General features: G+C 37.3%; 1 protein-coding gene across 9 annotated transcripts in view; it reads right to left on the reverse strand.

Moving 5' to 3' along the window:
* LOC106043748 (uncharacterized) overlaps positions 1-26,150 on the reverse strand; it is a 48,720-nt gene extending 22,570 nt beyond the window's left edge. For 6 of the 9 annotated variants that reach the window (XR_010827823.1, XR_007158896.2, XM_013193425.3 and 3 more), the window contains exons 1-6: positions 23,077-26,150; positions 20,077-20,168; positions 16,549-19,026; positions 13,940-14,122; positions 4,781-4,948; positions 2,938-3,039 (exon numbers count right to left, since the gene is read on the reverse strand). Coding sequence is in view for 7 of the 9 variants with exons in the window: in XM_013193425.3 (XP_013048879.2) it covers positions 2,938-3,039; positions 4,781-4,948; positions 13,940-14,122; positions 16,549-19,026; positions 20,077-20,168; positions 23,077-23,084 (3,031 nt within the window). In the remaining 2 variants the exon portion in view is untranslated. Of the gene's footprint in view, positions 1-2,937; positions 3,040-4,780; positions 4,949-13,939; positions 14,123-16,548; positions 19,027-20,076; positions 20,541-23,076 lie in introns of those variants that run through there. The other 3 variants (XM_066988458.1, XM_066988456.1, XM_066988457.1) reach the window with 3 other exon arrangements.
* Positions 26,151-26,249: the final 99 nt, after the last annotated feature.

Genomic DNA, 26,249 nt, shown 5'->3' on the forward strand with positions numbered 1-26,249 from the left:
TTTCTTCTAACTTATAATGAAGCATTTCTAACGTACTGTGAAAAAAGTTTATTTTTATTTTTATTTTTATTGAAAATAATGTTCCACATCGATATTACTTAAAGTAATTTCTATGTACCCTATCATGCAGTAAATGTGTTTGTTCAGAGTGTTTCTGAGAATGCTTAGAAATCGTAGGGAAAAGGTTAGTAAAAGCTTAATAATGAATAGTTGGCACAAAAAAGCCGCAGTTAACACTCATATATATAACAAATCATTTGCAAATCAGACATTTTGGTTTCTGTTGGCCTTGAAGATCTCATACAAAATTTTATGGTCATAAACAATTTTTAAAACTTTATTAAAATGTCTTTATTTCACTGTGCAAACAAAAAAGAATACAGATGCAAGTTTTATGTTTGTTTTAATGAAATGAGTCATATTTTGAGAGAGCAAAATTTCACTGAAAGTTTGTCTGCAAAAAGAATCCTCTATCTTTTTAAAGCAACTGCATTTGAAGACAAAACATAAAAATAATTTTAATAACAGTGATATACTATGCTATTAGCTGTTTTGCTATGTTTCATTTTAATTAGTAGTTTACAGGAAAAAGTTGTTATGTACTAGGGCTAATGTTTCACTCATGACCTATGATCTATTTATATTTAGGTACAAAACTTCCTCCCATTCTAATTTGAAAGGCCTTTTCTTAGGTTATATTATCTCTTCAAGAGCACGAAGGCAATCTGTATGTTTACAATGGGGAAGTCAGCTAAAACTTTTAATGCTAGAGAGAAGAAACATTTCTGTGCAAGACAGATTACTTTGTATGAATTGGGGCTTAAATTCCAAGCAATCTGATATAACTGGTCGTTATCCAACTACACATTGTCACAGCTGTGCTATTTAGATGAATGCTGGTTGAATCCAGTAATTCTATTTCCTTAAAATAATCAGCAACGACTGATATTCATCTTTAACTTTTTAGTCAAATTAATGTTCTAATAAGATGAGCAAAATGACTTTTTTCCTTCAAAATTACTTTCTCAGATTCATGGTAAATAATTTTTCAACTGAATTATACTGTGAAGATTATCTGGTTTTAAGGGCTATAAATTAAAAATATATTCTGGAGTTAAAGTATATATTTGTTTCAGGATGAAGAGGATTACATAGCCAATATTCAATCTTACTAGGTCCTTTCTACAGTATTCTGTAGGCAAAGTGTTTTTTTTTATTATTATTTTTTTATATTTTTAAATTTACATAATTGGCAAGACTTCAGTTGATAATGGAAATTACTGATTGCATTCAGATGTGTAAACAGTGAATGATTTCTAGGATCTTTTGACAAAATCATGTTTATTTTCATGTAGGTAACAGTAAAAGATTAAAAGGTCCTTGTATAAACAATAGATGTAGACATATAAAGAGAACCCCTTCCTACTTTTTTTTTTTTTTTCCTGAATAGGTCTGTCCTTTGCATGAGTTGCTCTTCTGAACTGAAGGCTTTATTTTTAGTATTTATTAAGTAGAGTGTTTGCTCTGAGGCAATTTAGAACGACTTTTAGAACTGAACAGGGACTTCATGCACAAAACATGCCTAAGGTATAAATCCAACAATGTTCAGGTCTTAAGGTCTTGAGACTTGAGATTAAGGTCTTAATCTCATGATTCTAATATAAATCTAGAGGATAGTAAAATGTTTGTTAATAACATTTAATAACATGTTGACCTCTGTGGATGTCTTTTTCTTTTTTTTTTTCTCTGCATGTTGCTCCCTTGCTCAGATTTCTGACTTTTCTGATTTTCTCTACTGAAGTTTAATGATGATTTTATTTAGCTAAGCATGCAGTTTTTAAAATCATGGGTTCAGTTTATGGGGTCATAGGCCTCTGACAGGAGCCCAGTATTCTCAGGAACCTGAACAGTATGATACATGAAGCTGGGAAAGTAATAGAGCTATTCTTAGATGCCTTGCTAAAGGGCGCTCACTAGCATTGTTGGTCTGGAGAGACATTTTAAATTATATCTGCCTTTGGCAGTAGAAATCTTTGAGTACCTTCTGCTCCTTCTTGAATTCTGTTTTGTCCATCCTGAGATGCAGAGAGCGGTACAGTAAACAATACTCTAGGGTGAAACCAAGGTTTTAGGCAGCAGTCAAATGAGTACCAGTGTCTCATTCTCACTACTGTTACTGATGGGGGCAAATTTGGCTGGCTTTCCAAGCTGCCATTACACACAGCTGAAGATTTTAGGGATCTTGCAGTGGTGACTCCCAAGATCTCATTCTTGCATGTAGTTGCCAATATCATGCTCTGCATCATTCTTCTCTAGGGGAATTATCTTTTATCTTTGTTACAGTTTAACTTGTTAAAGTTTTTTTTTTTACTTTTTTTTTTTTTTCCCCTCACACAGTTTCATGAGGTCCTTCTGGAGTTCCTCACAATCATCAGTCTACCCTACAGAATTTAACATTCCACTTATTAAGGTTTGTAGATGGCTCACTGGAAACCCATCCAAGTAGAATTGTCTCCAGCTAATTAGACTTTTGGGAGTGTTGTTAGGAGGATCACTGCATCCTCCATTTCATCCTGAAGGTTCTGTTGTCATTAATGGATGTCAGTCCCAAAAAAACTGTAGACTAGTTCTGGAGAAAGCCTAGATGCAGACACTTGTATGAGGTATGAACTGGCATGGAAAGTCACAGAACAGTGTAGTTCTGTTAGCGTACAGATGTGTGAGGCTCTAAGATAGCTTGTTTTGAGCTGTTCAGGTATGTTTTATTAAACATCTTAAATCAACTGCTTATGAAAGTTATTTACATATATGAATATTATATATTATATAATAGGTACTTTCATTTATGCATATTATAATATTATTGTATCGTTTAATATTATATATTTACTTTACACATTTTCATAGCAGAATTTAACTGGTGCAAACACAACTTACTTGTGTCAACTTCAGTCACAAGGATAGGCTTTGAGAACTGGATCCGGAAACCCCAAGGGTAGCTACCAGTTCCTTTAGCAATCTTCACTGTTCTTTCACGAACTGCAGAAAATGGAAAAAGAGATCCCTTTTTCTCTGCAAATCAAATTCAATTTAACTAGCAGCAGCGTATTTTTAAACCTTTTTATTTACAGGCACTGACAGTTACTGATTGCGCAGATGGCTGGGGTGGTTTAGCATCACTCCTAGCTGTTTGGTATTGCTGCTCTTCCAGGGCATACCACCCTCACACCGTGACTGACAAAATATCGCAAAGACTAACAGCGTGAATGAAATGTACTTTCATCAGCAGTTAAGTAGCTGGACTTTGTAATGAAGTGGCAGAGAAGCGCTTAGATGTTCCACTCCACTGACTACATTCTTGGAGAGAAAAATACTTCTGCTCTTTGTTAAATGAATGCATGTCAGACCTTTAAGCTGCAAACACAAAGCACACTCTAAATTTTCAAATCCATTTATTGTACTATCACTCTTTTTCCATTTTAGAAGGTCTCTCTTGGATATCAATTGTATCCTTTTTTTTTTTTTTTTTTTCACCAACCCTTCCCTGTTCATGCCCCACTCCCACAGCCTCTAGTCATAACTCCACCACACTGGGATCTCCTACCATCAGTGGTTTTACCCATGTGAAATGTCATGTTAGCAGAATTTAAGACACAACAGAATCATCCTCAGTAAAAAGTAAAACTGGGTTTTAATTTTCTATTTCATGTTTCAACTTTTTCTTGGGGTTCAGTATCAGTACCATTTCTCAAATTGTCTTGCTTTTTTCATAGTCGTGAAAGAGTTCTGTGTAAATTTGAATTTTCTTTTGTGTCTGCTTTTGATCATTGGACTGTTTTACTGGGTTTGTTTAATGGAGGCTGGTTTAATAATAATTTATGATAGCTGTTTTTTCTTCAAATTGTGTAATATCTGAAAAGTTGAAGTTGCTTTAGAGGTTACTTTACTAGTAGGCCAGTTGATATTGTTTATTTAAAAGAGCATAAATACTTCAATATGTACTTTAAGTATCTTGCTGAACTTCTGAGCTCTCGTTTGGGAAGAAAGGCAATCAAAATACTCTCCAGAATATTCTCATACAGTTTAAGGGAGATTTTTCATATCTGGAGATGCATAGAAGATATTTGTTTTCTCTCATGTTGTGAATAATTTATGAGTTCCAACAAAGAACTATCTCCTTGAAAGATAGGTGTTTCACTTTGTTCTTAGTTCTTTGAACTGTGTTACCTTTAAGTAATTTACCATATGAAAAGTGAAGGAAAATGGCACAACCCCCACAAAATTATTCACTTTATCTTTTGGCATGAGTGGGTTTAAATTGCAAATAGAACAAGACGATTCTTTCATCCCCATTGAAAACTCAATGCTTTTCTTTCTTTACCAACTATGTTTGAAACTCTGATGGAGAATGGATTTTATGACTACTACTAGGCTTTATGTCCAGAAACAGCTCTCTACAATGTGATGCTTGAAGAAGTGATGAAATTATATTACATCTACATTTATCTTGCAACAAGAGATGATACTTAATTTTGTCTTTTTACTAGTATCAATTTTGTCAATTCATTCTGATATTTTTTCAAGATAGTAGCTAAATAAGAACTACATATTTATTTATTTATTTATTCCTCTTTTAGCTTCTTGGATTTAGATTCTTGCTCCTGTCTGCATCATAAGCAACTGGCATCTTCTCCAAAATGTTGATTTCATGTTATCCTCAGAGTGTGCAAACTACTTACATTTTTATGACATTTATTACTTGTTGCTTTAGACAACTTACTTGCCACTGGTCTACGTCTTTTGCTGAGACATCTAGGACTATTATCAGGAGAGACATCATCTCCTCTGAAAACCCAGGAAGCAGAATGAAAGTTTTCTGTATAGAAACCTCTGTCCTCATTTTCAGAATGTAGTCCCAGATCTACGGACCGAGCATCCTCAGAATTCACTGTCATGAGGATAAAACAAATAAAAGTAATATTAGTAGGCAAAATGCATGAAGAATTAAAGACTTCAGTCAGCAAGTAAGGAAGAAGTGCCCTGAGTGATATGTTTGTAATGTCTCTGCTTATTTGCTGCTGTTAAAGGGGCAGTATGCAAAGATGGCAGAATATAAAATCACAAATTGGATATTATTACATATTGAACTTGAATACCAAATGCAAACGGTCTAAAGAGGAGTTGCACCTGTGTAAGAGAAGTCTGGCTTTAGCCAATTGTTGAGCTTTCTTATGCACACCACTTGATCAGGAAACTAAACAAGTTTTTGAAGAATTTAGTATGAATTAAGCACACATGGGAAAACAAGAAGCTAAAAACTGAATGACAACTCAGGTAATGATTACTAGATTTGTTGTTTTCTTAACCTTAACTCTTCCAGATGTCTGTATTTAGTTTTATCGAAAAGGAGGTGAGGAATTTTTTTTTTTTTTTTTTTTTTACGTAGATCTCCTGGTGTATCATAGTTTGTTGAATATTTGTCTGATGTTACCTGTGTTACTATAAGGATTTTCAGATTTGTATTTGATAATAATTTGCATTCAGAATGTCTTGTAATGAGTCTGCTGGGCCAGGCCATGTCACCCAGGTTAGCGTGGAGATGGAGGAGAACACTAATTCCTCTGCTGTAGGAAAAAGCAATAATTTTCAGACTCACAAGGGACAAGAGACAGCTGGCTGTGGGAGAGGTTGGCTCTACACAGCAGTTTGACTGGAGAAAAAAGAGGCTGTGCAGTGATGTGACAACCTCCTAAGCAGCCTGGGAGCTGGAACTGGAAGGCTAAAACCAGGTAGTGAAAGGCATAGAAAAGTATATAACATCAGAGACTGCTTTAATGGATAAGCTGAAAAAATGCTTTAGTATAAGTTGTCTAAGAGGAAAATGTATCCTAGTCCTTTCAGTACAGAATGCCTGGTATAATGCAGCTAGATTTATATGCAGCTGGAGAATGTCTCTGCTTTATTTATCCTCTATTTGATGTGACAGTTAAGTAGAATGATTTCCAGTTTCAAAACAGGCAAGATTCTGTAAAATCTTTTCAGAAAGAAAACCCTTCTGTAAGAAGGGTTTTGAAAAAATAACCCTTCTGTAGTTTTGTTCAGCAAGTTACATTCTGAATACATCCAAATGAGTGTATTTTAACTTTAACAGTTTGCTTAACTGTATCTATATAGACAAATATGCCACAGCTACTGGCTTCTTCCATATTATGCTGGAAGTATGAGATGGCATGATTAACCGTATAAAAAATGGCATGACTAGCTGTCTATCAAACTGATAACAAATATATAAAAATAAATAAATAAATAGTACTGAGCAGATACATTTAAAAAACATCTTAGCTTTCTACCATGCATTTATAAATGAAGAAATCCTAGACTAATCCCAAGCAATTCAATACAACAGTATTTTGGCAATTTAACATTGAATTGTTATAACAGTAGTAGAGCTTAAAATGTACTTAGGGGGCAAAACCACAGAAATGAATGCTGCCACTTTGGCATTATGGAGTTATGCAAAGACATTTCTCAAATGTCTTTTCACTTCTCTTCTCCTTGATATTTTGGCACAGATGTCAAACCTAGCAGCTTATGAGTGTTAGGAACAAGCTGCACTAACATCGGTAGCTTCCAGCTGCACTTCTGGCTGCTAGAAACAAGCATCTAAGGAGTTGCTGGTGCCAAATATTGATTACAGTTGTCTCAAGTCTGTAAATATCAGGGAACAGACTAGCTACCCAAGAGAAAAGGACAGAAGTCTCAGACCTGTAGCACAAAATGATTAGATACTAGGAATTGTGACACAATTGTCTGACCACTTTCCTCTTCCTCAAGGAAAGCAAGTTTCTCTCTTGCAACTTGGTCCTTATATATATATCTTTATTCTCTCTATAAAAACAGTGTGTGCCTGATCTGATACATTTTATGGTTCACTTTATACTCTAAAGCTATCACTGTTGAAATCAACGAACAGTTTATCTGGCTGTATGCATCTCCTGATATGTTTTCTGAGTTCTGGTGTTTTGTGGCTCTGGTGGATTAAAAAAAAAATCTGTTTTCTTTAGTGGACATTAAAAACAGAGCATGATTCAGTTATCTGAACATAGGTAGCTAATGCCATATTAGATGCTTTAAGGTACCTCACTTGCCCTCTAGTTACTGGCCCAAAGAGGCAGGCACCCCCTGTATATCACATATCTTGTAAACCTAATGGTATCCCAATTAGCAACAAACACCTATGTTTAGGAGGGGAATTGAGACTCTGCTAATGTAGGATTTACCTCTTCAGCACAGGGATGGAATTTATTTACAGTTTATGTTGTATTGGACCCACACTGATGTCTTACGGCTGTCAGTCTTTTATAGGTTCGCACTCAACATCCTTCAAAAAGGAGGTTACAAATCTGGTAATGGTGTTTGGGCACCAAGAGGAAGGATATTCCCCCACCTGACATCTAACATCTACAAAATAAATGAGGATCCTCCTCAAAGATGAAGAGGGGCCAGGTGTGCCTACAAGCAAAAGTTCTGGTTCACTTAGTCCTAAACTATACAAGGGCAACAGGAAGAAAGAGTGAGTCATTGTAATGGGTGACTCCTGGCTCCAGGGGACAATGGCACTCATCTGTTGACCTGATCTACCAGGTATAGGTTGCTGTCAAGTTTGTTGCCTGCTGGGAGCCTGGATCTGGGATATTGTGAACGGACTATCTAAGTTTGTTCAATGCTCTGATGACTGCCCCTTGCTGTTACTCCACGTGAGCACAAATGATACGGCTGCGGAAACCTGGGCAGTATCAACAGTGACTAGTGAGCTCTGGAGGCGGTGGTCAAGGGCATGGCAGCCCATGTAATTTTCTCCTCAATACTGTTGGTAAAGGGAATGGGTATGAGAAGGGCACTAATGGGACAGACCAAAAATCTGGCTGCAAAATGGATCTTGGGACAGGGCTTTGGATTGTATGACCATAAACCTGTTTGTGGACCAGTGTTTGCTTGAGAAGGATGGAACCCAGCTCACTAAGCAGGACAAACCTATTTTTGCCAATAGGATGGCTGGTTTCATAAGGAGGGCTTTAAAGTAGGAAGGGTCAGGAAGGGAGAGAGTAACTGGCAGCCCTGTGAGGGAGTGATGGATAGGGTTTCTGAGCAAAGGACATGGGATGAAAGCAAGAGGAAGACAAAAAAATCAATAAAATGGGACTTAAGTGGGTGCACCTCCGGCACTTCCATGTAAGCAAGAAAGTGCCTACGAGGCACCATTATGAAAAAATCTCTCAAAACTTTTCTAGGAACTCAGTATGCTGGAACACCTTTTGTTAAGTGCTGGTACACTAATGCACAGAACATGGGGAACATGACAAGATGAGTTAGAGACCTGTATGCAGCTGCAGGGTTGTGATCTTTTTGGCATCACGGACATGTGGCTCCCATGATTGGTGTTGCGATGGAAGGACACAGGCTCTTTAGGAAGGACAGGCTGGGAAGGTGAGGAGGGGGTGTTGCTCTTTGTGTTAGAGAGCAGCTGGGGTGCATATTGCTTTGCCTGGGTGTGGATGAGTGGTTGACTGAGAGTGTAGGTGTTAGTATTAAGGAGAGGTCACAAGTAAAGCTAATGCTATACTGGGTGTCTGCTACAGGTCACCTCGCCAGGAAGAACAAGTGGATGAGGCCTGTACAGCTCGACAGAAGAAACCTCACATTTGCAGGACCTCGTCCTCATGGGTAACTTCAAACACCCCAATATCTGCTGGAGGGACAACAGAGCAGAACGTAAGCAATCCAGGAGGTCTTGGAGTGCATTCACTGAATCACAGAATCACAGAATGGTCCAGCCCCCCTGCCATAGGCAGGGATGCCACCCACTAGATCAGGTTGTCCAACCTGGACTTGAACACTTCCAGGGATGGGCAATCCACAACTTCTCCAGCCAACGTGTTCCAGTGCCTCACCACGCTCTGAGTGAAGAATTTCCTTCTAATGTGTAATCTAAATCTCCCCTCATTTAGTTTAAAACCATTTTCCCTTGTCCTATCATTATCTGCCCAAGTAAAAAGTTACCCTTTAAGTATTGAAAAGCTGCAATGAGCTCTCCCTGGAGCCTTCTCTTCTTCAAAATGAACATCCCCAACTCTCCTGGTCTATTTTCATAGGAGAGGTGCTCCAGCACTCTGATAATCTTTGTGGCTGTCCTCTGGACCTCTACATCCTTCTTCTGCTGGGGGCCCCAGACTAGGGTGCAAGCACTTCAAGTATGGCCATACAAATGCAGAATAGATGGGGATGATCACCTCCCTCAACCTGCTGGCCGCATGTCTTTTGATGCAGCCCAGGATGCAGTTGGCCTTCTGGACTGCAAGCACGCACTGCTGGCTCATGTTGAGCTTTTCATCCACCAGAACCCCCAAGTCCTTCCCACAGGGCTGCTTTCAATGAGTTCTCCTCCCAGTCTGTACTCACATCTGGGACTGCCCTGACCCAGGTGCAGCTCCTTGCACTTGGAATTGTTGAAAATAATTAGGTTCATGTGGGCTGACTTCTCAAGCTTGCCCAGGTCCCTTTGGATGGCTTCTCTTCTTTCAGTTGTATCAACTGCACCACTCAGCTTGGTGTCATCTGCAAATTTGCTGAGGGTGCACTCAATCCCACTGTCTATGTCACTGATAAATACATTAAACAGTACTGGTCCTGGGACAGAACCCTGAGGGACACCACTCGTCACCGGCCTCCACCTGGACATAGAGCCATTGACCATCCCTCTCTGCATGCAACCTTCCAGCGAACTCCTTATCCACTGCATGGTCCACCCATTAAACCTATATCTCTCCAATTTGGAGGTCAGGATGTCATGTGGAACTGGGTCAAAGACCTTACAGAAATCCAGGTGGATGTCATTGGTTGCTGATGCTGTCACTCGATCATAGAAGGCCACCAGATTGGTCAGGCACGATTTGTCCTTGCTGAAGCCATGCTGGCTGCCTAGGATCACCTCTTTGTCTTGCATGTGCTTTGATATTGCTTCCAGGAGGATCTTTTCCACAATCTTGCCAGGCATGGAGGTGAGGCTCACTGGGCTGTAGTTCCCCAGGTCCCTCTTTCTACCCTTTTTGAAAACGGGAGTGATGTTACACTTTTTCCAGTCACCAGGGTCTTGGCTTGGCTGCCATGACTTTTCAAATAAGATGGACAATGGCTTGGCAGCTTCATCAGCCAGTTCCATCAGGACCCTGTGATGCATGCCATCGGGCCCCATAGACTTGTACATGTTCAGTTTCATCAGGTGGTCTCAAACTTGCTCTTCACTTACAGTGGGTGGGACTTTGCTTCCCCAGCCCTCACCTAGAGGTTCAGGGACTCAAGAGACATGGGAAGCCTGCCCACAGAAGCAAGAAGTTGTTGAGTGCCTCTGCCTTCTACGTGTCTGTTGACACCAGTTTTCCCTTCTCATCCATCATAGGGGGTACGCACTCTTTGGCCTTTCTTGTCTGAGCAATATACCTACAGAATCCTTTCTTGTTATTCTTTGCATCCCTTGCCAAGCTCAGTTCCATCTGTGCCTTGGCTTTCTTGATCCCATCCTTACATATCCAGACACCATCCCTGTACTCTTTACAGGCCATGTGCCCTTGCTTCCACTGACTATGCATTTCCTTCTTGCACTTCAGTTTGACCAACAGGTCCTTGCTCAGCCATCCCAGTTTTCTGCCCTCCCAAACTGCTTTCTTATACATGGGAGGGAGAACTCTTGTGTTTTAAGAAAAACATCCTTAAAGAGCTGCCAGCTCTGTTCAGCTCCTTTGTCCCTAAGGACATTGTCCCAGGGGATCTCATCCACTAGGTCTTTAAATATCTGGAATTTTGCTCTTTGGATATTCAGCATCCTGACTTTACTCTTTGCCAGGCCCACATTCCTTGAGATCACAAACTCAGCCACAGCATAGTCACTGCAGCCCAGGTTGCCTCCTATCTTAACCTCTTTAATGAGTTCATCTGCATTAGTGAGCACCAGGCTCAGTAATGCTTCTCCTTTGATTGGTTTGTCTAATAACTGGACCAGGAATTCCTCCAACAGGATGAGAGCATGCAAGCATGACACTTCTTGTAATTGAAGCAAGAAGGCCTCATCAACAGGCTCCCCTTGATCAGGTGGCCTGTAGTAGACCCCAAATCCAAGGTGTCTTTTATTGGTCCAGTCCTTAAATTTTACCCACAAGCTCTCAACCTTTCCGTGGTTTTTTCTCAGAGTCAGCTCTTTGCACTCAATCCATTCCCTAATATAGACAGCAACACCCCTTCCCCTCCTTCCCTGCCTATCTCTTCTGAAAAACTTGTAGCCCAGTGTTCCAGCTGTGGGATTTGTCCCACAACATTTCTGTGATAGCAGCGATAGCACTGATATCTTGCTCCTCCAAGTGATAGAGAAACCAATGAGGAGAGGTGCTCTGCTGGACCTCATACTCACCCACAACAAAGGACTTGTTGGGAAAGTTAAGGTCAAAGGCAGCTTTTGCTGCAGTAACCATGAGATGATGAACTTCAGAATTCTGAGGGAAGGAGGTAGGGTGAAATGTGAGATCACAACCCTGGACTTCAGGAGAGCACACTGGCCTCTTTCAGAGACCTGGTTGGAAGAGTCCTGTGAGATAAATTCCTGGACGAAAAGGGGCCCAATAAAACTTTTTTTTTTTTTTTAATGTATTCAAGAATCACCTACTCCATGCTCAAGAGACATCCATCCTAACAAATAGAAAGTCAGGCAAAAATGCCAGGAGGCCTGTGTGGATGAACAAGGAGCTTCTGGGCCAGATTCAAATGCAAAAACATACAGAGGGTGGAACTAATGATGGGTGATCTGAGAGGAATACAGGGACACTATCTGAGCATCTAGGGATGAAGTTAGGAAAGCCAAAGCACAAATGGAATTGAAGCTGGCCAGGGATATCAAAGACGAGAATAACTTCTTTAAATACATTGGTGATAGAAGACTAATGATTATGTGGGTCCACTGCTGAATGAGACAGGTGACTTGGTTACACAGGACATGGAAAAGGCTGAGGTAGTGAGTGCTTTGGTAGCAAGACTGGCCCTCAGGAATGGCAGGTCCCAGAAACCAAGGGCAAAGCCTAGAGCAAAATAGATGTACCCTTGGTGGAAGATCAGGTAAGGGAATACTTGGGCAAACAGGACATATGTTTACTCCTTGGGCCCTTATAGGATACAGCCATGAATACTGAGGGAGCTGGCAGATGTCATTGTGAAGCCACTCTCAGTAATCTTTGAACAACCATGGTGACTGGGAGAAGTGCCTGAAGACTGGAGGAAAGAAGATGTCAATTCTATTTAATAGAATTAAATAAGAAGAATTTCTTATGGGTAAGAAGGAGGACCCAGGGAATTAGACACTGGTCAGCCTCACCTCTGTTCCTGGAAAGGTGGAGAAGCTAACCCTGGACAACATTTCTAGGCACATGAAAAGCAAGAAAATCATCAAGAGTAGTCGTCATGGATTCACCGAGGGGAAGCCATGCTTGACCAATTTGATAAGCTTCTTCAGTGAAATAACCAGCCTGATGGATGAGGGGAGAGCAGTGGATGTTTTCTTCCTGGACTTCAGTAAAGCCTTTCACACAGTCTCCCATACAATCCTCACAGATAAGTTGTGGATGCATGGGCTGGATGGGCAGACAGTGAGGTGGACTGAAAACTGACTGAATGGCTGAACCCAGTGGTTGGTGATCAGTGGTGCAGAGTCTTGTTGGAGGCCAATAAGTAGCTTAACGTTTTTATTTATGATCTGGATGATGGCTCAGGGGGGATCTCATCAATGTCTATAATTCCTCAAGAGAGGGTGCAAAAAGGATGGAGCCAGGCTGTCTTCAGTGGTGCTCAGTAACAGGACAAGAAGCAATGGCCACAAACTGGAACACAGGTTCCCTCTGAACACCAGGAAACAATTTAATGTGGGTGGGTAACAGAGCACTGACAGAGGTTGCCCAGAGAGGTGATAGAGTCTCCCTCCTTGGTGATCTCAACAGCTGTCTGGACATGGTCCTGGGCAACCTGTCACAGGTGGCCCTGCTGGAGCAGAGGGGCTGGATCAGATGATCTCCAGAGGTCCCTGCCAACCTCAGGCATTCTGTGATTCCCTCACTGAAAGTAAACATTCTAGCACAAAATAATTCCACTGGAAAGTGTGCATTTCTTCATCTGTTAAAAAATACCTTTTACCTTTTACCTTTTACCTTTAACCTTGTTAGTTAAAATAGCAAAAGAGGAGGCAAAGGTGGTGTTAAGAAGTAGCACATATGCTTTATCTTAGAATGTGCAACCCTTGCTTGGGGACTCCATCTGCAGGAAAAGTAAAAGCATTAAACAGTTCATCTTTATAATTCTTTACCGTGTGATTTAAGCTACTGAATTTGGTATAAACTCAAGCATATGGTGAGGTGACATTTCATAATGAGACAGTTGCAGGACTAACTGTTCCAATAACTATAGGGACAAGGAAAGACAATCTAGGCAGCAAATCTGAAGATAAAAGCTGGAGTGGGTGAGTGTCTTAATAAGGAGAGAAGGACTCCCAGCTCACCATGTCTTTAACATAAGCAAAACAGAAAACAGGACTGTGGCTTTTGTTGCACCCTCAAAGCTGCTGCCATAAGTGATTACTTGTCTAAGTCTAGTGATTGTCCTAGGGTTTATTGCATCTGGACAAGGATGGTACAATCTACTTTTCTTTTTTTTTTTTTTTTTTTCAGCCATATTTTTCTGCTACTGACTCCCATGATCAGAGTTCAGTCAGATAAACTATTCTTGCTTATGATAACAAAGATAGAGACTCAGGTTATGAATGGAAGATCAGTTTCCTTGGCTGAAAGTCCTGACAGAGTGTCAACTGCATAAAGAAAAAATAATAAAACTGTAAGACTAATATACTCACTTGATCCTTCAGTGATTGTGCTGGTTATGGAACTTCCACCAGTTGAACTGCATTTTTTGCTGTCTTTGAACTGTTTCCGTCTCCTGGCCCATTGGTCTATTGCTTCTTCCTGGGAGCTGTCACTGGCTCTGGCATCTTTCATTAATGGTATCTTTCTGTTTTTATTCATTTCTGATTTCAAGTCTAAATTATAACCAGACATTGTTTGTAAGGAACGTGAGAAATTATACGGTTTTACATTTTCACATTATAAATACAAGAATATCTTTGCTAACACAGAAATGAAAATATCAAATAACACTCAAAATACCCATAAACTATACTTCTTAGACTTGTTGATGTATTCATGCAGAGGAAAGTGCATGTGACTACAGTGTGATAGTTGCACTTGTACTTAAATACCTATACAACCATTTGTATGGCATTTTTATACAGAAGTAAGTTAATTGTTCATGGATTTTATTTACAAGTGCTTGTACATTTTTGAAGTGGTCAGTATGTAGATATATAAAGTATTTTTAAACATTAAAGTCTTGCAAGATGAATGTAGATAAAAGGATCTGTATTTTTATTTTAGGCTTCTTTCTAAGTACAGCAATAGAAATTTATTTTATTCTATTACCATTTCAAAGAAAACAACAATTGTAAGACTTTGTATTGGATTCCCTTCTGAAAATGCACCTGTGTCCACCAACAAAGGCAGATAGGGTTGCACTGGAAAACGTGGAAAATTTCTTGTAATGCCCTTTGCATGAGTCCTTGTCCCTCTGATAATAACTAAGTTCCCACACCATCATCAGACTTCTAGATTGCTCAGACTCCTTTCTCCAAACTTGTTAACAACATTTTCATCTGTTTTTCCTCTGTGTTCCCCATTGTTGAAAACTTTTCAACAAAACACATTTTCCTCTGTGTCACCCATTGTTGAAAACTGCCACATTTCCTTTCCAGTGTCACTGAATTATTGAGCACAGTAAGCCTCACACTGCCTTGTGTGCCCAGTGTCTTGGCTGAGTAGGTTTGTATTCCTACATTACAAGTGGACTTTGATTCACATTAACAAATTTTAAAATTTTGCATGCCTATACTTCTTTCTGGATGTACACATTTACTCATTTAAGGTAGGACCTCCACAGCATCACTAAGAATTTCACAGATAGAAAATCAAAATTTGACCATAAACCAAAAGAGGGACAAATTTATAGGTTTTGAGTGGGACAAACCAGATAAGGTGATAGCTAAGAGAGAGCACACAGTTATATAATTCTTAGTAAGGGGCAAAAGAAAAGAGGGGAGGATTAAAAAATAATGCAACAAATAACCACACCTTGCTGTTGCGAGACAAAAGCATTTTTATGCTGCATGTTAAACCATTGAGGTCTCATGTTTTTGAGCATGCAGGCTTCCTTCAGTATCTTCTATCTGTACCTTGTTCTAAGGAACATATAATTAATCCTCCACTTATTGTATTATTTTAGATATTAACCAATATAACCATATCTATCTGTATATCTGTCTATCTAGTCAATAGCAAACTTCAGGTTTATTTGAAATTTCCATTATCAGTGCCAAAATCAAGAAAAAAACAAATAAAAAACATAAGAAAACAGTCTTGGAGGACATAGCAGCATTTTCTGCAGATATTGTGAACTTGAAAAAGTATTAAAAACTCGCTGGCACTTTTTACTAAGATTCTTGAATAGTTTTAACCATGATAAGAAAGTACATATTTTTCAACAGTAAAAAAGCCTTAACATCCAAACCTGCTGGAAACAATCTCTTCTACAGAGGATTATCTGAATTATATTTGCATATAACGATTAAAATTAAAAAGAAAAAGAAAGATTAAGGGCTTTGGAGTGATATTTCAAATATACACACAAAAATGTGTTTATACATATTCATGTGTATAGATGTAATATAAAAAGCTTACACTGTAGTGTGCAGTGTCCCTGTACATTTTTACATTTTTATGATTCAGAACACTCCTTTTAAATGACCAGTTACAGATATAGATGAATGGATTATAGAAGGGATGATAAGAAATTTGCGAAAAAAAAATCTTTTTTAATATGCAGTTTTCTTAGCTGTATAAATAGAGGAGAAAGGAAGGTTAAATGATCTGCTGTGGTAATTCTATGTCATGTAAAGGCTCAGCCATAATTAGGACCTAGATGTACTTAGAATTCAATATTTGCTTAGAAACCATAGATTCCAAAAATAGATTTTTGTGATTTTGAAATTATGACCAGAGCTCTGATTATATGCCACATGCCAACCTCAAAACTCCCATACTGTTTTGGTGTTTGCTTCTCTCACCAGAAGCATCAGATGGGTTGACTGTTTAGCACAGGAAAACTACTTCTTGAGCAAAGCTGCTTTAAATATTTCTTTATTTTTAAAATTTAAATTACTTGGCTTACAAAATCACTCCTAGGATCCTCAATATGATAATTCCATAGTATAACCAAATGGCTAAAGTATACCAATATCATCTTTTTGTGAGGACATAACATACTTTCATTTTCCCAAAGATGTCACTAGAGCACTAAGACAACTATGCAGAGGTGTGTAAGGGACATTAACTATAAAAATCTTAGAATACCTACCTTTCTGACTAATCTGTTTTACTGATGATAGGGGGAAATCTATATTCTGTTGAAAATCTTCTTTCATTTCAACCTTTTTCTCAACTTCATCGGAGGTGGATTTGGCTAACTGAGGTAGTTGATTTGCTCCAGCCTCTGTTCTTATGCTATCATCAGGTGATTGTTTACTACAAAGGTTCTCTTTTCTTTCCTTGATATGTGATTGTTCTATGAAAATTTCTTTCTTTTCAGTATAAGCTGAAGAGAGAGATAATATGGCAGTCTGTACAGAATCATTATGGCAATTGATTTCAGGAAGGGTATTCCCAGACATACCTTGTATTTCAGAAAAGCTTTCTAATTCATTATCTATGTCATGATCCTCAAGATCCAATATCACAGGGGATAGCAAAGATTTTTCTTGTGTACTACAGAAAAGTTTAGGCTCTTTTCTTACTGCAGAGCCAAAGGGATCAGGTACCAATTTAGTATCACCTTGGACAATGAGTCTTTGTTCTAGTTCTCCAGTTATTACAGTCATTACTGATCCTCTCCTTTTCTTTGTTACGTCAGGCTCTGTGGAGGGTGGCTGAACGTTTTTCTGTATGGCTGAAAGTCGGTTTGGAATGCATTCTATAGAAGCAGAATTAGTATTTTCCTTGTCACTGAAAGGTTCACCTGCAGGAGTCCTAGAAGGTGAAGAGACCTGTACCAGCTGAGCTTTGTTCTGTAAATCTACATTCTTCTCTAGATGGTTGTACTCTGGTGTTTCTCCATCTAAAACATCTTCAGTAGACTCACTGTCTTCCTCCCATATGGCTAGGTTTCTCAAAGGCTCTGTACGCCCTTTTTCTTTTTTCTCATTTATAGTATCAATGGAGTGAAGACTCTCCATTAGTATTTCTTCTGTTTCCTCATCTTGCCCCACATAGTCTGCATAGTCATTCAGTAACCAAGTATCATCTAGACTTTCTTCAGGCTCAGATGGATAAATGGCAATATTATGATCAAATGAAGTGAAAGCATACTGATATGTAGACTTAAGACCTTTCAAATTTCTCAGTGAAGAGGTCAAGTCAGGACACATACAAAGTTCTGTACAGTGTTTACGAATCTGTGAGTTCTTGCCACAGATGTCTGCTTTGGTCTCCTTAGGTGGTACTTTTAATGACAAGGATGGTAATGAATAGAAGCCAGAATCCCTTCTAGGGTGAACTGGTGATGGTACATCAAGGGTAGTATCAGGAAAAGACTTTCTTCTTGCTGGTTTTTGCCCTGTGTCATTGCACTTATAAATGTTATTTCCTTCTTGAGCCGTTGCACTGTTCTTATTGATGTGCTCCTTCCCAATGTTTGAATTATTCAAGGTATTGCTGGCTAGAAGACAGTTTGTATTATTCATTTTTGAGAAAAGTATTTTGTCTTTTGAGAAATCTTCCTTTTCATTGTTGTGGTCTTCACACTCATTTTTGTTATGTTTACAGAAGTAATTTTCCCCCTCCCAAATTCTCAAGGCTGTAGATAGGCTGTCAGGTTCCTCTCTGTCATTAGCAGGATATGAAGAGACCCCCTCTGCAATAGTATCTAAATGCATTTTGTCACAGTCAGCAAATTCTTTAGGCGGAGGGAGAAGTATGGATCCGTCTGGGAATATAAATTCTTCTTTTTCATGAAAGCGAAAATGTGACTCACAATCTGTATTGCAAGGTGCCTTTGTTACATAATAATCCATTTCATTCCAATATGTATCTTCACATTCCTTGTTGCAGGTTTTCCTCTGTGTACCAGGTTTGATGTTAACTTTTAGTTTTTTCTTTTTGTTAATATATTCTACTTTAATTTCCTTTCCTTCGATGTTCATTTTCAGGGAGGCATTCTTGTTGAGGGCAGTTTGAATTTTGTGTGTAGAAGTTCCCTTACACTTCCAAATGTCTGCTTCTGAATGGTCATTTGGAGGACATTGGTATTTTGGACATCTTGAACACTGGCTTTTCTGGTAATGTCTTTCATGGCAGTGTTTATTGTTCTTTGAACTTTTCCTTTTCTCAGCCACAAGGTTTGTTCCAGAATCAAACAAAGAAACATTCTTAATTTCTACTTTCACATTAAAAGACCTGTGTTTTACCTCTGCAGTAATTATTCCGGTAGCCAAACTAACAGACTTTGCAGAGTCTGGTTTGCCCCCCACTGTAATTTTTCCTGTTGATGAACCTCCTGATTCACTGAAAGTTACTGTAGCAAGGATTTCATTTTCCAGAGAAGAGAACATTGGAGGAGTGCAGTTCTTTTCCTTCTTTCTTTCTTTTTCATTGTCTGACACATCGTCTCTATCTTCAGACACATCTGAACTACTCTGATCCTTGATTTCGTGATCCTTTCCACTTTCTTCAGAATCCCTTACATCCAGTGGCTCAGTGAAGTGAGCCAGAGATTCGTCTGCTTTATTTTCCAGGTTTTCTATGTTTTGCTGGCATTTACAAGTGAGTGACAACTGCTCATCTAATTTAAGATGAAAAAAAAAAGAAAAAAACATTTTCCCATGATTTGGTAAACAGTTTCACAAATGTATGATTAGCTTTGAGACACTTTTAATTGAAAATGACTGTTTTGTCTTTAAAATGTAGTGTATTTTCTACATCAGTATTTTACTTATTTATTTATTTTGATCCAGCATTTGTTTCTTTTGTCTTAGTTATCTGATAAGTAGTATGAAGGGTATATCATGTTAACTCACTCTAACTGGAAGAAATTAATATATTAATTTTTTTCTTTTCTTAGAAAGGTTTACAGTTTTTAGGTGATGGGGTATTCTTTTTGCATTTAGAAAAACGTACTCCTTTTACTTCTATTATTCCTTTGAGTATTTACTTCATTCCTGTGGACACACTGGGACAATCAATATCCCATTGCATGCTTGCAGTTCCAGGTAAATTACATGGAACCTGACTTTTATAATACTTTTACAGATGAGCAAACAAAGGGATTAATGAATATTGTCACAATCACACAGCACATCAGTGGCACATTACCAGGAGGTATAAGCCCTGTTTGAAGCAGAAAATACTGTTTCCTGGCAGGAGTTTCTAGGCAAGATTTCATAGTGTTTATACATTTATGTGAAATTCTGCCTTGCTTGGGCTTTTTTTTTTTAAATTTATTTTAATATTATTATTATTTTATTATTATTTTTAGAATCATTCATATGCATTGTTAGAGGATAATAGTTTACAGTTTATTTGACTTAGAAAACATTCATTGAGAAATTTACAGTAAAATGATGACAATTTTGACAATTTGAGGCAATTAAACATCAGTATTTTTGGAAAGACTGCCACAAATGAGTAGGATAGTAGCTGTACTAGAATAAGACTAGAAGAAGACATAGTCTCATCAAGACATTGGCTATATTTACTACACTTGAGTGTAAATATTTACAATTTGAGAAATAGCTTTGGGTACAAACATGGATTTATGTCTTGATGAGTGACTGGATCAACCACCTATGATTCTGATGCTTTTACTTCAAATCAAATATTTCTGTAAACTTACATTCTCTGGAACCAGAATTTTTTCTGCCCTTGTAGCTTTTTCTTCTTTTTCTACTCATTTCTAAGACCTGAGGGCATCTGGGCTCCACTCTTCTGTGTGGGAGGGAAAACAGTGTATTGTAAGAAAGTTACTGCAGAATAATTTTGCTCGCTAATTCTCTCAGGCTGTCTAAGCTGGCTTTTCTCCTCTATAGCCACTGACTAGCTATACTGAAAAATACTGAAGTGCTAGAGCTGGTACTAATGCAGGTACTTTCTAGTCTTGGTTACTTAGGACCAAATTTTCGAAGTTGTTTTTAAGTAATAACTTAAAATATCAGTTAGGTGTATTTGTTTAAAATATATCTAAGATACCATAGTCTTCAGCTATGGGGCCCGAACAAATACTCTTTGAATTTTGTGGAACTTTTGGGCCACGACTGGTGTTTTTCAGCCCATGATTTGATCTGATTCTGATTTTTGGACATTAATATTGTGCTTTAAGCATTAATTTTTAATTCATTCTTGTTTCTATATATAATTAAATACTTAATAGTCTCTCTCTCTCTTTTTTTTTTTTTTCCTTAAAAAAAAAATACAGACTGAATGTAGGAAAACAGCTGGGACTAAGTATATAACTGAGTCATGTGCAGAGCAAACCAAGACCAATCTGTAAGTCAGAGTTTGGGTTATTCCTTTAATTTGGTTGCAGGAGAAAATAATTGTCTGAGAGTCATATTTTTTTCAGCGTATATAGAAACTTGTTAAATATAAGGTTAACTGTTAATGCTAACTTGGTATTGAAGGCCTACTGTAGTAAAAATTATTTGGAGATGGACAACTTCTAATATTTCATTTTTTAGTATTATTTTCTGGGAAATTTCACTGTCTGAATTTAACAAACTTTAGGAAATGCAGTATCAAAGAAAGGTTAGTACAAGGAAAACATTACGGTGACTAAGATTTGTGTGCTTTAATAATTTGAGTTATACGAAGCATCCCCAAACACTCAAGATGTATGGAGGAGTAAAAAAAACTGCAGTGAACACAGAATAATACCAAAATGAAAGGAGGAAAACAACCAACCAACCAAAAAAAAACAAACAGGAAAGATGCTGGAATTTTAAGGAGGTAGACAGTATTGTGGATCAATTCAAAGGAAAGGCATATTTATTTAACTTTCACATCATAGTTGCAATGTATGTTTTGCCAGGTGTCGTGACAGAACATCATACAGATTTGCAAAATAAATTCTGTTCTGAGATGGTCAATCGTTCTACTACTTTTCAAATAGCATTTATCAATGCTTTCACAATAATGCAAGTGATGACAAGCTCTGTGATAATAAAGGCAAGAAAATGTTTTTCTTTTTCTAACGTGACTCTGAGATCATGTTGTTAGGCAGAAAAAGCTGGCTTTATAATGTTTCTTGGAAGTAAAGTGGAAAATGTAGGGATTATTTTATTTCATGTTTATATATTGGTGTTTTTATGTGAGAACATTTGCTTTCTTAAGTTTTCTAGAGAAGAGTGTTCAGTGAAACTATATGATAATTACAAGTCACTGGCAGAAAAGACAGACTAAAAAAGAGAAGGAAAATATATAGGAAATATTTAAGCATATTGAATCAGAATGGTGTGACAATACATTTGCAAAATGCTTTATGTTCTTTCAGGATAGTATTAATTACCCTTTTGGGGTGGAAAATGTCTTTCCTATAATTTCAATGTCTCATGTTCTAGAAGGCATGGCTATAAATATATTTAGTGGCAGTTCACTGGATAACTCCACATTAAATCCTATACTTAAATTATTTCACCTTTTACAGACTGTACAAGAACAATGTCACAGAATACTCAAGCACCATTAAAAGTGCTTGATGAAATTCCTGAAGGTTGAAACACCTGGAAAAGTCCTTTCACTGCTTTTCATTATGGACTTCAACCACATCAAAACCATCTGATTTCTCTCTTCTCTTTGGATACAGAATCCCCTCCCCCCCTCTTTTTTTGTCTTCATTACCCCAAATATCCTTACTTAATATGGATTTTTGTGTTCATTCACTTCCGTTCTGTCTCCTTTTCCTTCTATTTCTCAGTATTCTTTTACTCCATGCTAATCTTTTCTTTCATTGATTTTGCTCCTCTATCATATCACCTCTATCCTATTTGGCCCTGTTTCACTGCTTAGTTCCTCCCCTTCTTTCTTCCTATAAAATTGTTCTTAAAGCTAGACTCTTCCTTATGAATTCTTCCTTTCACTTTCCTTAGATATTTTATTTTGTGGCATATTACCCTTACTAGCTTTTGTGCAGATGTCCCACAGAAAATTTATTCTAACAGACAATGCCATTTTGAGTATGACAGCCTAATCATTCCATAGTCAGAGAGTAGGCAAAAAGGGCTTATTTATTTACCTCTTATTTACCTAATTCAAGTGCCTCTTATTCGAATGCTTTCATTTTTTTTGCCCCCCCCCCTTTTAAATTTGCAAAAATGCTCCAAATCTCCTTATCAAGCTACCTTATTTGAATAATTTCTCTACACCCAATTCTGCAGTGCTTTTGCCAAATAATGTATTTTATATGAGACATAGGCAAGAAAAGAGAAATGTTATCAAAAATACCATGCTAGTTTTTCTTACTCAGCTGGTATGCATCTTAGTTTCATTTGTTTATCATTTGCTCTATGTGTTTTCCAGAAAACAGACTGGTCTTTAAGAATGTCTTTGCAAAATGTCTAGAACAGCCATTTATTAATATGGGGCTGTACCAGGACCCTAAAGCACTTCACAAATTTAATTAAAACATGAATTACATGGCTGCAAAGAATCAGCTTCCATTCAAATGGAACTCAATAGTTATCTGACAGTATCCAATTAGCTATGAGAATAGTACATCCAAATGAAATGCTTAGAAAAGCATGGGTAAGCAAAATTGCTCCGCAACTGATATTGTGCTAGGACCCAGTGATTAATCATTTTATTTCATGAAATGTTCTGTGGGACTTTTAATAAAACACACCTAATCATGGTCTTTTATTTTCAGACGATCAAAAGATAGCAAATACCAGCCAGTAATATTTCTTCAGATCTGGTTCTCAAGGAAGGTTACTGTATAAGCAACAAGACACAAAGGAGCATATTCAGGAAATCCTTACCTCATGTAATGAAATTTTGCATTATGCTGGACACACATAAACAAGTGAGACCACAGTGTTAAATAAGTTTTGATTTAAATAAGTTTTGATCACTTTTTTTTTTTTTTTAAATGCATAGCAGGAATACTATTCTGGCTCCTGTGTTAGAAATGGCACCCTGCCTTCAGGGTGCCCTTTGCATTAGTTTTAAATAAGGCTAATAAAGTAGCAGTCAGTCAAATATCAAAGAATCACAAAATCATCTAGGATGGAAGAGACCTCCCAACATCACCTGGTCCAACCTCTGACCTAACACTAACAAGTCCTTCACTAAACCATGTATCTTCAAGACTATTTTAGCTTACAATTGAGAACACAAGTGACAGGGAATTCATATTGAAAAATTACAGTTCAGCCATCATAAGCTTGTGTGTGTACAAGCATTTGTGCCTTCTTAGGGAGAAGACAAGGCATAGGTCCAGTTTTCAGTTCTTAAATTCAGCAAAGCCGTATGCATTATTATTTTTTTTTTTTATAAAGCTAAATGAAAGATTCTTCCTCTTTGCTAAGCTAATCTTGCTTTGTTTAATTATTCTGAGTCTCTGCTGTAACATGAGTAATGTATTACTAAGGATAGGCATTTATTTAATGTTTTTGAAGTTATTTCATTTCTGAATCAAATTGTTTGCTCCTACTATCATTTAGTTTTCCACTGCAACAAAATGGTGAACCACTAATGGTCCATATAGAGATCACCTGATGACTTTAAGTACCATGTAATAAACACTTCTCCTTACTGACCACATTTTTCCAGTGGTGAGTATCAGTATAGTACCATGGATACTCATGTATTTATTATGTGTGTAAAAACACATTTTCTTACAACTGTCGTAAAGAACATACGTTATTATGCATTTTTTCTCTGTTACAGTGGATGACAATATTTTGTTTCCAGCAAAAGTTCAGAAAATATATTAAAATATTTGCCATGAATTTCCATTTCTGCTTTCACTGTTGGGTCTCTGCCATTCCTGTTCTGAGACCAAAGGAAAAAATGCCAATTTGAACACCAGCTTGATCAGCCCTTTTCTTGTCAGTGAGTTTGTTATACTGATGTTTGGTATCTTATGTTTAGTTCCATTTAATTGGCTTTTTTGTTTTGGCACATAATTCGTGCTTTCTCAGCACCAGTCATGAGAGCAACTAAATGAAATACCTCACATGTGCAATGTGGCAAATGGCCATGAAATTAGCAGAAATCTCACTACTGTTTCCACTCACAGGAAATAAAATTTCTGTAGTAAAATGGTGCTACCAATAGAATACTACAATCCTTCGTCAAGTCAAATTATTGAAGTTTTCTAAACTTGAGAACAGTTCATCCATCATAACAGAAATAACATAAATCTGGAATCTTGAATTCCACTTGAAACTCAGCTCACCAAGTGAAGCCTGTCAATCAAGTAATACACTACCACAGTTAACCCTTTGAAAATATATTAGCTTGTATTGAGATAGTCTGCAACTAGAAAATATATATTATGGTTATTTGAGAAAAATATGTCATTTCTTATAGAATGCATTAAGGACAAAAATTATATCCTAGCTTCTAGGACTCAATTTCCACTGTCTAAAATGGAAGAATTTAGATACTGTATTTCCTAACTATGCAGTTTCCATAGTCAGTTTCTCCAGAAGAGGAATTTCAATTGCATAGATTAGGAGCAATTCGAGTTTAGAGAGGAAAAAAAAAGGAATGTTTAATACTTCATAGGCTCATTTTTAGTAGGCGTGTTGAGAAAAGTTCTGCATTCCTTCACTGAACTAGGAAGGACAGCTCCAGTGTCAGAACGGTTCTCTCCTTAGAAAGGAATAAGAAAGTACTTTAACAAAGATAGTTTAGTAAGCAGGATGAGAAAATGGTAGGAGAACAATCTGCAATCCAGGTTTATTTAAGTGCTGCAAACTGAATTTGTAAGCTTTTATACTCAGTGGTATGTAACATTTCTTCTTGATTAATATCCCTGTAGTCTTATCATTATCTTTCCTCACCTTTCAGATCTGAAATGTTATTTGCAGGAAGATAGTTCAAAAGAAACAAACAAGCAAACTAAATCAAACCATTTCATTCAGATAGGCTTTCAGTTTTGAAATTACACAGTACTAAACTTTAGTTCCTGTATGTTAAAATTACATATAAGAGTCTTAGGAATCAATAATCCATCTTAGAAATATCTACTGTTTAGGAAAGCATTCTTATTTATTAATAATAAAAAAAAATCCACCTTAAAAATCCCTTTTATTTAGGAAACCGTCATTCTTGTTTATTCACAAAAACTATATACTCAATTCAATTTCAATTATTCTTAAGTATAATGGAAATTCTTTAAACTATATCCACTGTGAAAAAACAACTTCAGAAATCCCCCATTTTACAAAAACTATGATGAGTTACAGTAAGTTAGTTTATACAAAATATATACTTACAGGGTTGTTACTTAAAATAAAAAAGATGTTTATACTTACTGTGACTATGAGCCAAGATTCATTTTCCTCAGATGCTTGCTTGCTATTATAGACTCTGTGAATAGTTTGCTTTTCTAAGCTCATGAAAGATGTGCTAGCTGTCTTGCTAAGGCTTAATAGGATAACAAGTTCAATTTTTTTTTCCTTTGGATTTATCCACTTCTGTACTGTCAACCCCAGTTGGCAATGATATGCAGCATACATCTACCCTTCCAATCACTGAAGCAAAAAAGGACTACTGTTTATTTAACTCTTAACAGATGAAGCAAATATGAAAAATAGTAACTCAACTCACTCAGGCTTTACATTTGTCAACTGTGTCTGAAAAGTCTTAGCCAATAAAATTACCTATACTAAAATTAAAGATGAGAGAGCAATATTGTTCACAGTCTTGCTCCACTTCTTTTTCTATTTCTGTCCCTTAAGCTCAGAATCTGATTAGTATATTTAATTCCATGAAGCATCATGACTGGTCTACCTTTAATCGGCCTACTGATATCCAGCCTTTTTTCCTTCACATGGTGTAGAATTC

Source organism: Anser cygnoides, chromosome Z (assembly GCF_040182565.1).
Source record: "Anser cygnoides isolate HZ-2024a breed goose chromosome Z, Taihu_goose_T2T_genome, whole genome shotgun sequence".
Lineage (NCBI taxonomy): Eukaryota > Metazoa > Chordata > Aves > Anseriformes > Anatidae > Anser > Anser cygnoides.